Source organism: Balearica regulorum, chromosome 4 (genome assembly GCF_011004875.1).
Source record: "Balearica regulorum gibbericeps isolate bBalReg1 chromosome 4, bBalReg1.pri, whole genome shotgun sequence".
In the NCBI taxonomy this organism is placed as follows: domain Eukaryota; kingdom Metazoa; phylum Chordata; class Aves; order Gruiformes; family Gruidae; genus Balearica; species Balearica regulorum.
In genome coordinates this window covers 3,946,805-3,963,757 of record NC_046187.1, presented here as the reverse complement: position 1 = coordinate 3,963,757, position 16,953 = coordinate 3,946,805, and the positions used below count along the sequence as shown (strand labels likewise).

General features: G+C 44.0%; 1 protein-coding gene across 4 annotated transcripts in view; it reads left to right on the top strand.

Annotated features, from left to right (window-relative positions):
- LOC104635493 (bifunctional heparan sulfate N-deacetylase/N-sulfotransferase 4) overlaps positions 1-16,498 on the top strand; it is a 144,747-nt gene extending 128,249 nt beyond the window's left edge. For all 4 annotated transcript variants that reach the window (XM_075751013.1, XM_075751015.1, XM_075751014.1 and 1 more), the window contains 8 exons: positions 2,485-2,667; positions 4,419-4,515; positions 5,416-5,539; positions 7,119-7,293; positions 8,438-8,608; positions 10,758-10,867; positions 15,822-15,924; positions 16,236-16,498. In XM_075751013.1, the coding sequence (XP_075607128.1) occupies positions 2,485-2,667; positions 4,419-4,515; positions 5,416-5,539; positions 7,119-7,293; positions 8,438-8,608; positions 10,758-10,867; positions 15,822-15,924; positions 16,236-16,355 (1,083 nt within the window). In that variant the 3' untranslated portion in view covers positions 16,356-16,498. The remainder of the gene's footprint in view (positions 1-2,484; positions 2,668-4,418; positions 4,516-5,415; positions 5,540-7,118; positions 7,294-8,437; positions 8,609-10,757; positions 10,868-15,821; positions 15,925-16,235) is intronic.
- The last annotated feature ends 455 nt before the right edge of the window (positions 16,499-16,953 follow it).

Genomic DNA, 16,953 nt, shown 5'->3' with positions numbered 1-16,953 from the left:
TGAACACGTAGATTTACTTGCATACTTTATTTGCTGCAACAATACTAAATTGCTGCAACAATATTAACTGTCATTGGCAGACCCTTTAGCACTTATCAAAAAACACTTCAGAGACAAGACGACATTCTCTATCAACATTTCCTATAAGCGTTTTCCTTTTCATCATTTTAAAATAGTCTGCAGGAAGCACTTGCCACATTTAGAGGAGTTGAACTCGAAACTACAAAGGATATGCTTGTGTTGGGGTTTTTTGGGGAGGAGATGAGGGAGAAGGTCAGTAGACTGAAAACCCAAAGAAGATTTATTACCTTGCTTATAAGTTTCTGGAGTACTGCACAGGGATACGCACAAAGTTCAGGGCAATTTCAGTGTTCACTCCAGTTATGTCAGACACTTTCAGTCATAAAATGCATAGGCTCCAGCATCCACAAAGTCAAGAGAAGAAAGAGCTTGTACAGTTGCCAATCTTTGCTCAACAGAGGCTCAGAACAGAATAAAAGCAAAGAATAAATTACCTTTTGTGGAATAAAGTGGGCACAATGCAAACACACTGCAGATCGGCCATAAGGGACTCTTGCTCCTAAGCTCCATCCATCTTCACCTTATGGAGGTACTAAAAGCCTTATCAATAATTTAACAAACTAATGGACATGTTTTTAAACATTGTGGGCTGATGCTTAAAGAAGGGCCACGTTGGCAGAGCAAGATGGTGAAAGCGGAAAGCTTGTAGCTTTTTCTTTCAGTGGTTATTTCGAAAGTCAGACCAGCATGGTGTGTTACAGACACAGTGTTTTTGCCAGCAGCACTTTCTTCTGCTACAGCTCAAACCTGGGACCACAGAAGAGCAACACAATGAAGGGTAGACTTCATCTTCAGGTGGTAGCAGTGGCTTGCTTTGGAAAGCTCTTCACAGTCAGTAGGACCCACTGTAGATCAGTGATAACAACCTTCCTGAGACACCCCCAGGCATTTTGCAGTCATTTTAGTTGTGAAGACTGACTTTTGAGACTCAGGATTTTCCAGCAGCTAAACTGCTGGGCAGCCTGGTTGCCACCCAACTGAGACACACGTTCCCAGGGCTCTATCTCAGGGACCAAGGTGCCAGGACAGCCCGCCTGCTTTTTCCTCCAGCAAGGGCAGCATACACCTCGACATCTCCAGCGTATCTAGTGCACACTTCAAGCTTCAAAGACTGCAGCCTAAACATCATCCCCCGTGTCTGGATGGTGCAAGACATCACTCAAACTACATCCAGCTTCCCTCGAGACACAGGAGGGGTGGGGGGATGGGGGGGAAACAAAACTCACTGACCTGAGCAGTCACACATCCGAGGTGCTGGAGACCCAGATCTACTGCCACAGCTCTCAAAGGAAGGAGGTGCACATGCTGCCTCCTCTCTGCTGCCTGCACATCACTTTATAAGCTCACACCCAGCCCCCCGCTGTGCTGCCAGTTCCCACTCCTAATCATCCAAAAAGACTCACCTGGACAGAGATAGCTCTCTGCAGAGAGAGCAATTTACCTGTGAATCAGGCATCCTCCCTGCTGATGACTACTCTTTTGAGAGTCAGGTGCTTCAGCCCCCAAAGCACGCGTGGCTTCACACGCCCACCCCTGCCTGCAGACCTGCAGCCTAGCTGGGGAACGCAGGCGACATCAGTGGCTGAGCAGGCTGGCTACTGCTCGTGCACCAAGCCCTCCCGAGGCTTTACGACCCAGCTACCTAACCGAAATCAGGCACAAAAAGGCTCGGAGGGAGCGCCGAGCCCATGTCCCTTGCCTCAACCCGGTCCAACGTGAAGGTGAATGGATTGCTGTCCATGGTCTTCACAGAACCTGTGCTTTATTTTCCTTTTCCAGAAATTTCCAGCACGACAGCAGGACAGCAAACTGCTAAACTCCCCAACACCGTATTCTGGAGTTCGCTGTAACCAACATCATACCTCTAATTTTTTTACCTGACATCAAGGCCTCTTTGAAGTGTGATATCATTATAAAGAAGTGCACTGCCTGACACGCTGGTCTGCTTAATTGCTGTGGTCACGTTAATTTGTACTTTTTGCAATCTGCTGCATGTCATCGATTGCCAACTTCAGAGAGCGTGCTGAAAAAGAAGGGAAATATGCACTGTTCAGTTACCACCACGATGTTATTTCTTGATAACAGTGTAATTAAATTCCAGTGTCATTGCGCATCCTATCTTAGGCCAGCGTACTGAGTCAATCAGTCAAGTAACAACACTCAGTTTGATAGCATCTTCATAATGACAGTCTACAGATAAACCAGGCCTTTGCAGCCACGGACCTAAGTTTGATCACCTCCTGCAAAGCAAATACTGGGAAATACATTCTTCACGTTATTCCTTGGGTTTTGGGTGGGGGAGAAAGGGTTCGGCAAATCTCCCGGGCCCCCCGTGCCTGCCCTTCCAGCCAGACGCTGCCATCTCCTGATGTCCTGCGACTGAAGGGTTTCTCTTGCTTCCAGATCAGCATCTTCATGACCCATTTGTCTAATTACGGGAACGACCGCCTGGGCTTATACACCTTTGCGAACCTAGCCAACTTTGTTAAGAGCTCGACGAACCTGAACCTGCAGACGCTGCCCCCAGTTCAGCTGGCTCAGAAGTACTTTGAGCTCTTCCCGGAGCAGACGGACCCTCTTTGGCAGGTAATGTCACATCCTCTTCCTCCTCCGATTACAATCCACTTGTTGAAATAAGAATCTTTTCCTGTAAAAGTATAAAAATTAAAAATCCTACTTCATGTTCAGATATGTTATTTCTTCCTCCATGCCTTCTTAGATTATTTAAATTTTTTTGAGAGACCACTGCTTTTGACTAGAACTGGATTAGCTTCCCCTCTCCCCAAATCAGACATGCTAAAAGCACCTAATCGCCATTTATGTGGGAGAAAGCTTCCTTTCCCGTCCCTCCCGCCTGCGGTTCTGCTGATGCATCACATTGTGTTCGCTGATTGTGCTGCGCTCTCGGTAAGATGCTCGCAGCCAGCCGGTGGCGAGAGCTATCTCAAAGCAAACGACGCGGATTCGTTGCACCCCTTAACGGGGAATCACTAATGTTGGATCACCGCAGCTACAAGGAGGATTTCTCACCCTCTGAACCCCCTTCCATGAAACAGCGAGGAAAAGGGAAGGCAGGAGGGGTCAGCGCAGCAAACACAAAATGGGCGGCTAGTTTAAGAATGGAAAAGGGTTTCTGCACAGACCGACTGTTTTCTATCTCTGTTTCAAATGCACAGTCGTGCTGCTTGTAATCTCAACACTGTAATTTCCTAATCATTCTTACAGATATCTGGCTCTTCTCTTGTTCAGAATATGATGTGCCACGCTGCGCGTTTAGCTATGCAGGCATAAATCCAGAGTGACACCACGGAGATCCGTGCAGTTATTTTGGGCTTCCCTGGCAAAACGGAGCAGAAAATTTCCCTATTATTTTTGGCCCAGATGCAAAAGAAGTATAAATCTATAATATTTCCATTGAGTTTAGTGGAGCTGCAGCGATTCACATCAGTTAATTATTTTCTCCATTATATTTTGTTAACTTTATTCACTAGCAATCTCTGTCTTCTATTACCAGCCAATACTATGCAAAAGCAGTATCTGTACGATAACCGCTTTAAAGAGCAGTCAGTCCTAACCTTTTCTGCGGGGCCTTTTGTTCACACGTTTTAATTTTGCATTCATAGGTAGTAGAAAGATAAGGAGATGAATAATATCCCACATTTCTATTTTGTCCTTCCTTTCGGGTTCTTAGGTAAATTAAAATTGGCATTAAGTCCTATGCATCTGAAACCATTTTGTCACCTAAGTAAGTAATGCCTTGAAGCTATTCAAACAGAGGTTTCCATTTTAACCTCAAATGAAAACTTGATTAAATCAATGTTTTAATCTTTTTTTTCTTCTTTTTCTTTTCTTTTTTTTTTTTTTTCCTAATGACTGAACTTAATCCTCAGTCATGCAAAACCATTATATACACATAGAATTTTAGTCAAAGGGACCACATACGTGCCTACCTACGTGCCTATGGACTCTGAGTTTATGAAATAAGCCTAACAGAGAGAAGGAAATGCAGTAGTCTCACAGGGTGTGGAGTTTGACACCAATCCTTCCGGGATTTGCACAACTGTGTAGCGTTAACGGAGTTCTCTGGGACCCCTGGAAGGATTGGCACTGAAGGATACCCAGGAGTGTGGTCCCTGTACCTGAATGCTTCCACGGATCCGTACCAGAGCGCTCAGTATCTGTCCAGAGTAAACTCTTACGAGGAAATGTGGGATTTTACTACTTACTGTAAGGCCCTGGTGTTAATGCATAACATTTAGATCCTGCAAAGACTCGCGTGCATGCAAACATTGGGGATAGCCCCAGCGGGATGTACACAACTGCCTTTTCTTCTTCAGAATCCGTGTGATGACAAACGACACAGGGATATTTGGTCCAGAGACAAAACTTGTGACCACCTACCCAAATTTCTTGTGATAGGACCCCAGAAAACAGGTAAGAAGTAATGAATTTGTAACTCCCCCGCTCCCTGTTTTGTATCTGTGTATTTGTGTGCTGTAAACTGAAGCCATCTCCCTGCCAGAGAGACGGTGCACTCCCGATCCCTGCGGGATTCAGACAGAAACTCCTTCCCTGCCAACAGAAAGGGACAACTGATTTTATACCAAAAATGCATTCATTCACCACAAAAAAGCCCCATGCTGTCAGGCTGCCCTGTGTTAAGATTGTTATTAAGTTCTTTAACAAATTATTTCAACATCATTTGAGACCCTCATTGACAATAAATACATATATATAAAATATATATCCTTTTATATATATATAAAAATTTCCAGTTGTTTTTGTCAAATAAATAACAAAAAAGTACTGTTACTGGGATTTTAGAGCATACTTAGGACATACAGGTTTGTCAGCATTGAATTAGACAATTTATTCCTCAATAGCAGACCCCCCCAGAAAAAGGACACGGAGCACAAAAGCGCAGTTCTGGGAGCAGCAAAAGCATAATCTCACAATTAGTGCTTTGGAAAAGTTTTGTGCAACGTAAATGGTTTGAAAACAAATGTGTTCAGGCCCAATTCCCTCAATGGTTAAACACACAGTCAAGCAAGTGCTGTCAGCAGCAGCAATACCGTGCTTGCATCAGAGAGCAGAATTCAGAGTTTGGAAATAGGAAAAGTTCGATGAGCGGAGAAGCCTGCACGTACTCCCCCCCTCCCTCTGAAAGCCCCTTCTGCGTACGTGGGCCTTTCATCAATAGGCAACTTTCTTGTAAAAGGTAATCTAATTTTCCTGTATATCTCAGCGTGCATTGATTTAAAGTACTTTCCTGTACGAATGAAGTCAAAGGGGTTGTTTTTTCTATTTCCTAATGGCATCTTTTTGTTGTCGCAGGAACAACAGCGCTTTACTTATTTCTTCTGATGCATCCTTCCATTATCAGTAATCTCCCAAGTCCAAAAACTTTTGAAGAAGTTCAGTTCTTCAACGGAAACAACTATCACAAGGGAATTGACTGGTAAGAAGAATAACAAAAAAGAAGCGTTCATTATTGATACGTGGTAGATCACAATGGACCAATTACGGAAGCATGTATGACATCTACATAATTGCTGGATGAATTTGTTATGCTTGGCATTATCAGACAGAAAGAGAAACTAATTTATAATGATGGGACATTTAATCAAGTCCTTAATTTTGTTTAGATATTACAGTAACAATTTTCTTATTTTTTTTTCACAAATGAATACAATAGCCAGCTCAGTTACGATGTGTCTTCATGCTGAACAGCATCCCTGTCTTTTCATAACTGTATCTATTCTGATTTATACTATTTTTCTTCAAAAGCAGCTTTTCATTAAGTAAGATTTGAGTCCTCTCTTCATGAGAAAAATACCCCACACCCTAAAGCATTTCAGTTGGCATTCCTATCACAAGTTTCAATATTGCTTTTACTATTTTTGCTTAAGAAAAGCATTTTTGTAAGGTTTGCGTTTCCACAGGGAATAGTAGTTCTCATCCTTGTGTGAAAACTGAAATATAAGACAAACATCACACTACACAGAAACAGATTAATCTTGAGCGGTTTTCCTTGCCCGCGTAGGGCATGGAGAGCGTGCGGAGCAAACGAGGCTGACCGATAAAAGCCGGCTGTCCCCGCGACTACGAGACCAGCTTCTCGGTGCAAGGTGTCACGAAAAATAAAGGGAAAGAAACACTCAGTGTTTGTTTTTCCATGATGCGTTAAGAAAGAGCTTACCAATTGTAGAGTACATGGTGTAGTACCAAGAAAGAGCGGTGATGGGAGGGTGGTGTCGCCTCTGCAACCCTCTGCACAACACGTAGAGGAAGAGGTTGGCCTCTTGGAGACATCTTCTGCCACGCTTCACCAAAATTGGCCTGCAGGTTCAAAAGTCCGTAGGGTCCTGTGTGCAGGGTGAGGTCCCACATACTTCATTTCTATAGAGAGGACACAAAAACCAGTTAGCCCCACCAAAACTGGAAGTTCCCGGAGTGTTCAGCAAAACTAAAGGGACGGAAAAATACCTCTAAAACAATTTCACCTTTTGCTTTGTTTGAATTCTTCACCCTTTCAGTTGAAATTTCTGCTTTACTTACTTTTACTTCCAATCAATTTTAAGTGGAAAAGACCATTCAAAGCCAAAATTCAAATCTTGCATTCTGAAAACGTCTAAAAGAAAAGATTTGTCAGTTCCAAAATGAAATATTTCAACAATGTTAAAATTCAATGGTTGACATTTTGAAGCTTTTCCCAGTTTTTTCTGCAGCTAAAACTGAACTCACTCCAAACTGGTGAAAGATATCCCTTTGATAGTGAACTTATTAGCAAAAATCTCATTCCATCAAAGGAAAAGCCTAATTACCTGACTTCATGGAGGCTTTAGCTATTACCAGCACCATGTAAGAGCCAAGATGTGTTCCCACTATTCCAGTTCTGCAGTGAGCTGAGAAATTCAGTTTTGCTTCATGAGAATTACGTCCGAAAATTCATCTTTTCGCCTACCATGAAATGGGAAGCACAGGGATACGACCCTTTTGTGATACTGCTAATTGTAACAAGTTTCTTCACCTCCCAGGTACATGGATTTCTTCCCCACTCCTTCCAACATCACCACTGACCTCCTCTTTGAGAAAAGTGCCAACTATTTCCATTCTGAGGAAGCCCCTAAACGAGCTGCTTCCCTCATCCCCAAGGCCAAGATCATCACCATCCTCATCGACCCATCCGATCGGGCGTATTCCTGGTACCAGGTACGGACCTCGCCTTCGAGAAACGGGCAGTGAAATCAATGGCAGGGAATGATGGGCAACAGTGAGAATTTGTGTCCTTGAGCAAGAACGGGATTTATTGCAAGGCATTTGCGCTGTGTAGAAGTGCAAGGATGCTGAATGCCAGCTTTTGCAGTTGGCACCTGTGACACCAGTGTCATAAATGATGAAACTTCTCAGCACAGAGCTGCCACCAGCTGTAAACAAACCGTTTAATCTCAATTACAGCTGACACTGCAGAGAGGAAAAGCAGTGCTCCTCGCCTAGGGAGATGCAGGGGGGAAAATGAGCATGGCCTGGCTAGAAAATCAGATCTCTCGATGCTGAGAATCTGGTACCTCATCCCATCCTCCAGCGTGTAAGCTGAGCAATATGCGGTGGTGCACAAACGCGTACAGTGTGGTCTAAAGTTTCCAAAGAGTTAAAAAGAGCTGTGCCTGGAGAGTTGGGGTTTGGGCTGTTTTGTTTTTGGGTTTTTTTTTCTCTCCTTGGAAACGAAGGAAAGCTTATTGTTTTTCTGAGGAAACTCTAGGATGCTCTTTCTTGCCTTTTACTGAGCCCACACCTTTCCATAACAAAGTCTGCACTATTTCAAAAAACCTATTTTTAAAGAGACGTTTAAGCATGCATGTAAAATATGGTGTAGTCATACAGATAAAGGAAATACTAAAAGCAGTGTTAAAAAAGACACAAATTAATAATGTTGCAATAAGCATAACATATACCATTTCTGATACTGTTATTACGAGTTCTGCAAGGAGTAAAACATGGCCTATAGGGCTGCAGTTTGCACCCTTTTTAATATCTCATTTGCACCTTTACAACCGCTACTGCGAGATGCAAAGCAGTGAAAAAAAACCCTGTGCCTACTTTGGCAGAATTTGGCTCCTCAGCTCCCCTCCCACCTGTCCCAGGAGGGCCCTTGACCGAATGGTGGCCCATCCTGCTTCCTTCCCCCTGACCCCGACTCCTGCGTGGCAGAAGTGGCACCGGTGGGGAGCCGAGGGGCTGCTGCGGACTACGGGGGGGGGCTGGCCGTGCCCGCACAGCCCTCCCGACAGCTCCGGGAGGCTTACAGCTTAATCTTCAGCATCCTTGTGACACGTGTCTAAATATCTCCCGTTAGCATCAGCGATCTCATGAGGACCCCGCTGCTCTGAAATTCAATTTTTATGAAGTCATTACGTCCAGCCATTGGGCGCCCTCGGAGATAAGGACTCTCCAGAAGAGATGCCTGACACCCGGATGGTATGCTGTCCATATCGAAAGATGGTTAACTCATTACCCTGCTTCACAGGTAATTTCCACCCCGTTGTTTCACCGAGCTCATCAACTCTTAAAGTCCCCAAATGAGAATGGCCTCATCATTAGAGGTGATGGGATATTTCCCACTGGAACTCTTAGCTGTTAGGCAATGCAGATTTGACAAGATCAGGATATTTGGCAGAAGTGTGTTCATTTTTCTGTCTTCTGATGGTAAAGATGCAACAGGAAAACGCTATGAACTGTGGCCACGTGGGCTTGATGGGGGACTTTGGGGGTTCCTTTCAGGATCAGCCAAGGTTGTCAAGGTTTCTGGGTCCCAAGAAACAAGCAGCTGCAGCATGAGACATTGTGGGAAGACTTGACAAATTCATTTTGAAAATGCCAGGGCTTTTTCTAAACAGAAATTTCATGCCGCTTCCCACTCACTCCCTTTCATAGAAAATTTCACATTTGTTTGATCCTGATATGGAATTAGCCTTTCTCAGTGTTAGAGCAGAAATTCCTTCTTTTGCCCCATCTTCCTTCAGACGTTTTATTTAATTGTCTTGCATAATCTTTCCTGTGAAAAATTTACGGAAACACATAGACCTAAAGAATATTCCCATTACTAAAAAGGTTGTTTACAGATATAAACTTAAACATTTTAGTACTACAAAATATATGCACGGGCACTCTTTACCTGTGGACGTGGTCCTTAGTTCATACATCCACCTACTGTAAGAAAAAGTTGTAAAAGAGTATTTAATGAGCAAGCATAATGAACAGGTATCTCCAGGGATTGCTCGATAGGGGACAGAATTTTGCTGAAAGGAGGTAGAACCAAGTGTCGCCTATTTAGTCAGGGACCTGGGAAAACACAAATAAAGAGCAGCTCTGTCTTTTTGCAATCCTCACTTTTCTTTTTATACAGTCTCAGCTGCACTACAAAGAGGAGAAGCGGGTCAATCCCATTTCCAGGAGAAAGGAGAAAGTCTCAGTCATTTACTTTCTTCTTTCATCTCTGGCCTTTCTACTCTTTCATAAATGGGGAAGGAGAACTGCCTAGAGCAGCCGAGCTCGCAGCAAGGGCCGTCCCCGGGCAGTAGTGCCCTAGGAGCAAGCGGGGCACGTCTCCTTATCACTACCACGTCCCAGCTTGATCCTCCGAAGGAGAAGGGGCTGTCCCAGCAAATTTGGAGCATGCAAAGGGTGCTGAACATCCCGTGCTCTGTTACCTCCTTCTCTGCCCTCAGCCGGGGCTGCTGCCCGCCTCTCACGAAGATTTCTCTCCTTTTCCTGCCATGGCGAAGAGCGAATGCGGCCCTCTTATTAAACATTCAGAGGCACATTGACATATTCCTTGTAACCACTCATGTTTCATAGTTATAGTGATTAAATTTACAAGATACACAACAAAATGCACTCATTCTTAATAAGGTGCACACAGCGAGTGCACTCACGGTGCTTACTAATGGGCACTCAGTAATGTGCATTCACTCAGCCTCTGCACTCAAAAACTTAATAATTCATTATAAGCCTTCACAATAAATATAAAACACATCTGCCCAGAATAGTTATTAGTAATACTGCTTGGTACTCCAGGAGACTTTTGATATATTGTCTTAACATTTGCTTGTGGAGGTTAATGTACCTTTACATCACATCAATCTTTAATTAAAAACAAAACAAAACAAAACAAAAAAACCCTTTGCTAACAATTTTGTAGGTCTATACGGTTGATAGGCTGGTGGTACGTTTCAAATAAATTGCCACAATATCACTGTTGAACAGGTAATTGTATAGTTTCTGAACATTTAATTCTAAGATATATATGAACTTTTTGTTATTTTACTTATTCCATGCCAGATTTTTCTATGGACATGTTGTAAACCTCAACAGTATTTTTACATTCCTTCCTTATCTCTTTTTCTCAGAAGTCTGAGACTCGGGTTTGGCTTGTGAGAGTTAACTCTTGCGTTTGAAGGATGTCCACACACAGAGTTACAAGGTGCCCACTTGTACAAATTCAACATAATAAAGTAAAAAGTAAATCTAAAAAGAAGTTCATCCATATGATTGCTATTAGCACTGTACAAAGTCACATGCTAACTTAAATTCATGTTGTCACAGAAGGGAAATAATGTTATTCTTCTGTTAATCTTAGTCCTGTTTCTAAATAGCTACTATATTTACGCCTACAGTTGCTTATTATTGATGGACAGCAGCTGAGAAGTGACCCAGCTACCGTGATGGATGAAGTGCAGAAGTTTCTTGGAGTCTCTCCTCATTATAATTACTCTGAAGCTCTAACGTGAGTCTGTTCCTTTATTATCTGCCCTATGGGATCACGGTGTACCTCCCCTCCTACCAAGAACACCTGGGCATTAATGACAAACAAACAAACCCCACATTACAACAATGATAATTTTGCAAAGCTTGGGGTTTCCTTAAAGTCATATTTAACACCCATCCGGTTTTCCTTGAACTTGCATACGTATAATACCTTACAGAATTTAATTGGATGATTGCATACATTTCCACATGCCATCTCTGCTTTGCACAACTTACAGAACAAATGACTGCTCCGGCTTTTGTATTAGACGTAGAACAAAGGCCCAGATTCATGTAAAAAATGTCTGCTAAGTTTGAGCGTTCGACCAGAGATGCCCAGGACTTGTTGTCTCAGGGTACCTAGTTTTGCTTTCACTGTGTAAAGTATCTGTTCCGTTGATGTGAGTTGTGCATGTAAGAGTTCAGCACACCTTTGCACATCAGATCGTTGAACCTTATGACAGTCTTGTGTCAGGTGTGAAAAGTTTGGCTTCAACATTTTTATCACATTGATATTGGAGTCTAATGACAGAGATTGGGTTAGAAGCACTCAGTATGATAGGATTCATCTATTTGCATGCTTTCTTTGATTGTTTGCTTTTAATAGGGACCAAATATCTCACTCCCTAATCCCATTTTCACAGATGGTTGAGCCAATTCTGCCAACCTTTTACCTGGTGGTAGTAGCCCGACACATGGCACAGAAGAATTTAGTCTGTACACTTAAAATTAGAAGCTACTAAGAGCAGATCCCTAACCTGGAAGTGCCGGGCTGAAGCGCAGCACCTGGAGCGTGGGGAGAAGCTCGTATTTGCCTGTGAAGCACAAAACCCTCAGACCGAGCAGCCTGACTGTTCGTGGCCTGGAGTGTCGGTGCCAAAACTGCAGGTGCTCTGCAGGAGCCCAGATCAAGGTCCCCCGAACTTAGGGAAAGCCCTTGGACTGAATTCCCACAGTCTTTGGTTGGGATCTAGCAAAGGCAGCTAAGGCAGCCGCGACGAGCCTGGATCACATCTCTCATCCTCGCTACCCGGCGGGTGAGGCTTTCCCCGTGCAAGGGGATTAATGGCCTGTGGGGCACTCTCTCTCTGACATTTCCCAATTCCCCGCAGGAAGGCAGAGTCTCTGCAGGGGCGGGAGTGGGCTGAATTTCTCTCTCCCCTCCTAGTCTGGCAGAAAATTGTAAGAAGCTTTTGCACTGAGCGTCTCCGTCTGAGGAGCATCAGCTCGTTCCAGCCAGAAGCGCTGGGCTGGGAGAGCCCTGGGACGTCCGTGGGCTGGGAAGCCTGGCACTGCGGTGGAGGTTTTTCCAAGTCAGTGTGCAAGCAGACAGCGCGAGCCTGCACGGCGGGGTGAGAAGTAGAAAAGCCTGTACTTCCCCTTCCCCGCAGCCTGCTACCAGGAAAACTGTGGGAAAATGAGACCACGGACTTTCCACCTACCCCACACTGCCTCCTCTCTGCTTATCATTATTTTTTAATGTTTCCTCCGCTGGGTGGATTATGGTTATTTATATAATAGGTATCAAGTGAGAGTTGAGTGCTCGTTGTTCTTTGAGTCTTCAGAACGTTGCTCTGCCAAAATCTTTTTCTAGAGGAAAAATTCGGGATTTCAGAATGTCATTTTTTAAGTCATCGGTCTCCAAAGCGGATGAAATAGAGGAGCGGTTTGAATACACAGCTGAACTACTGATGTTTGAACAACTGCTGCTGCACATCTGCAGTGCCTTCTGCTAGGTTTTTAAAAATACACACCCACATGCATATATCTTCCTTTCTGTAACTAAATTAAAGTCGGTGGAGTCACCCACCAGGAAAAAATTTGGCCTCTCATATTTGTTTGGACAGGAAAAATGGATTGTAAACAGATCTATAAAATTATGCAGTCACTGTTTAGAGGCATCAAGAATGCAAATGTGCTGTGGAAGCACACGCTTCTGTATGGATTTAGGATGGAAGAGAAAAATGCATTAAACAATGTAGTTGCTTTATGGTAGGACTGTCAAAGTAAAAAAGATTGCATAGGATCGTTCCTAGTCATTACTGCCTAATAACTGTATACCACTCATTTTTAAAGTTGTCACAAAGCAGCCTAAGGACCCAGTCCTGCAAACACTAGTGAGCAACAGGTTCATCACCCTGAGTAATTACGTGAGCGTCTTACAGGAAAGTAAAATGAACCCAGGCAGGAGGAAGGTACTAATCAGAGCCATGGGAAGATTGCAGAGGGGAGACAGAGGCAGGGCTCGGGTATCTGGAGAGAAGCGCACATCACGCCAGCTTAGCGAGAGCCCCGGCTGCTAAAGAGGACCTAGATTCAGACTAGATAAAGGAAGACATTTTTTACAACGAGGGTGGTGAACCACTGGCACGGGTTGCCCAGAGAGGTGGTAGATGCCCCATGCCTGGGAACATTCAAGGTCAGGTTGGACGGGGCTCTGAGCAACCTGATGGAGTTGAAGAGGTCCCTGCTCATTGCAGGGGGGTTGGACTAGATGACCTTTCATGGTCCCTTCCAACCCAAACCATTCGATGATTCTAAAACCTGCAATTTTTATTAGAGTAGTGAAAACAAAGGGGGAAAATCAACTGATGTTGCAAGTCTTTTACACATAATGCCATCAATAGAAAGACATTGGGATCCCTTTCCTCTTAATCAACAGATGACCCTACCGAAGCTCCACTGACTGCTAGGAAGATGTATTTCATGCCCAACATCCTCACGGTCATGAGGGCCAGCATAGCGTGGACCAGTGGTTCCCTTTGTTTTTCTCAGCAGGCAGCGAAGGAGGGATGCAGGACAGAGACTGGTTTTGGCAAAGGGCAGCCAAAATGCCACTTTGTCCATCCCGGCTCATCATGCCACGCTCTGCCCACAGAGGCAGCTCCACGTCCAGTCTCACAGGGGAGATTTCCCTCATTTTCCCTCGTGTGAACAACAGGAGGGAAAGGAAAAGACAGGATTAGGGGAGCGTACATTTAAGTCAATCTTTTCTCTTGTCCGGGTTTGGGTGCAGACAGCCCCTTGCAGGTGCCATCCCCACCTCGGGCATCGGGTCCTGACTTCCCGAGGGGTGGGGTGGGCGTACGGGTGTCTGGGTTCAACCCCGCATCTCCCACAGGCTTACTCTGCAAGGGAAGAAAAGAAAAGATAACCGAGCCTGGAGGAAAGGCTTCTGCTGACTGCTTTATAAAAGCTGACTTGTAACTTTTGCCTTAAGGCTATCACCATTTATAAATAAATACTTCCATTGTGCCCAATTACGTTTTCAGGACTCCTGAGAGTTTCATAATACCTGAACGCAATGGGTTGAATTCAGCCCGAGCTGTCTCACACTCTTTTCCCCTTCCCAAATTTGCACATATTCTTAATAATGCTCAGTATGCTCCTTCTGAGGCAGAAATATTGTTTGGGGCATAGTTTTGCAGTTTTCCTGTTACCCAGCACACTATATTGCTGCTTCTCTTGGGAAATTAGTGCAAGCCAGCTGAAGTACTTCACCATGCAATGAGCAGATGGAAAAGGCCAAAGTGGAAATGAATCCATCATCGATACATCCATTTAATCAATGATTTATTTATTTTTAATTGATACAGCTACTGAGAGAATTTAGGAAACAAGGGTCAGGCCTGTAGTAATAGTCTGGGCAAGAAAAAAAAAAATGTGAAGAAGGTTCACCCTTCTCCGGAAATTAGTTTGCTCATGTACAGCAGCAAATTGCAGGTGCACCCGTGTCATACGGATAGAGCCAGGGCAAAAAGGTAGTCTGTAACTAATTAACTCCGTGTTCCAGCCAATTATACTTCATCCTTTTCAAACATCTGCTGAATAGCAGAAACGCGAACCTTTTCAATGTTTTATGCATGCTGCAAGTCCCACAGCAATAAATTCAAAACTTAACGCTGCGTGTTGTTCATTCCTTAGTGACTACGTGTTTTAAAGCCTTAATCTAAAATTCCTTTATCTTTGAATTTTAGACATCGAGATCAAATTGCGTATTTCAGATAAGACTGCTAAGACAGTGTTTATGCTATAATGCCATCTTTGGAATGAAAATGGTATTTAGATCTAATGATATGGAGCAGCCACCTTCTCAAGTGCCGTTAAATTATCAACAACCAACCAGCCATTCTTTCAGTAGACCTGAACACTGCTTATTTCACTCAAAATCAACAGAAACCATTTCAGTACTATATTTCTCATCGTTTCGTAGTCATGCAACAATCGCATACTTTTCTGTGTAAATAGACATTAGGGATTGAGCCTATGCCTGTTGAAGTCAGCAAATAATAGATCCGCTTGCCCTTTTTAACCGCTCTCACCTTGACGATGCTGACCTACAATAGCATCAGCTCCGACTGGCCATATGGAGAGCTTTCCTTGAGCACAGCCGACAATGCCCTTGAGAATACGGCGCATCTAATTCCAGGAAACGAGACGATTAGTAATTTTTTTTCAACAAAACGTTCTTTGTTCAAGGGTCAATTGATCAAAACGTCAGCATCCTGCAGGGATACATGGAGCAGTTTGACACGAATAAAATCTCTGACCAAAAGCAGACAATAAAACGAGTCACAGTCTGGAGTGGGGCGGTGTAAGATCCTTGAGACTGAGGCTCAGGACTTTGACTGGCATCCTGTAGATCAACGCTTAAAACTTGTACCCTCTATGCTGGACAAGTAGAATAAAAATTAGCTAGTGTAGGTAAAATACAATGTGAAAAACTTCTTGCCTCGAGCCACTCCCAAGGCAAATTTGTGGAAAATATAAATTCCCAGAGCTTTCGCAAGAGAGGAAAGCTGTCTCCCACTCTGGCCTCAGTAGTTCAGTCGTCTAGAGAGATGCGTGCAGCGATAATTGTTGGCTAAAACTGATGTCTTAGCTGAAAGATTCTTCTGTAGTGAGGTCTTTCAAAAAAGTATAATCCTCTATAGGTTTGACCCTCAGAAAGGCTTTTGGTGCCAGTTATTGGAAGGAGGGAAAACAAAGTGCCTGGGAAAAAGCAAAGGTCGAAAATACCCACCAATGGACCAAGAGGTAAGGGCTTTCCAGAGCTTTAACTTCACATTTTTTAATATTCACCCTGTATTTGACTCCTAAACTAAATACACTCATTTCTTTCTTTTTTTTTTTTTTTTTTTTTTTAATTTTCACTAGCTGAATAGTTTTAAAAATCAGAAACTTTTAATGAGCTTTGAATGACAGGAGATTAATTCCCCCTTCTTAAGAGCCCCGCTGGGAGCAGTGCATAGCTCCCAGGTGGGAGCACCTGCCAAAATCTGCCATCGGATGGGTTTCCTTCCTTGACTGTTGGTTTGGTTTGTTGTTTTTTTTTTCTCCCTTCTCAGTCTCGAGCGTTTCTGTCGAGCTACTACAGAGACCACAACGTGGAGTTGTCCAAGCTGCTGCACAGGCTGGGGCAGCCCCTGCCCTCCTGGCTGAGACAGGAGCTGCAGAAGGTCAGGTAGCACCCAAGGGCAGGGGACCCCAGTAAGGATGATTTCCTTCACCGTCAAACCCCTTGCTTCTCCGACTCACTTGTGATCGTCAGTAGAGGACCTCATGAATAACGCTCTTTCTATTAAAAAACAAACAAACAAACAAAAACAAACCACAAAAGAATAAAAAACCCGAACCCGACAACTGTTTATATGCACGCGCTGACAGTTATTAGCATCGACCCCTTTCGTCAGCTTCCAGGAAATAATACGGAGCTACGTGGCATTACTCTTTATCCAGACCGGGATTCGTGCATAGCCTAGTTCCTCTGTTCACCAGGAAGTACCAGAAACTGTGTGTAGGACGGATTGACTTCAGTGTACATGACAAATTGCACTCTGTCAGGACACGAGCAAAGGATGGGAACATCTCTCGCTGGACTGTGAGGTTGGTCACCCGCTGGGGTTTTTTCCATGTTCATTTTCGCTGTGTTTTTCCCCCAACCCTGCAAGTTTTCCTGTCATTTATAGGGGGATATTCAGCACCTTGCAGGCGGGATCCCTAACGGTTATGATATACGTAGTATTAACGCACCATCCTTGCTTTCTCCAGAGAAAGCGATGGGCT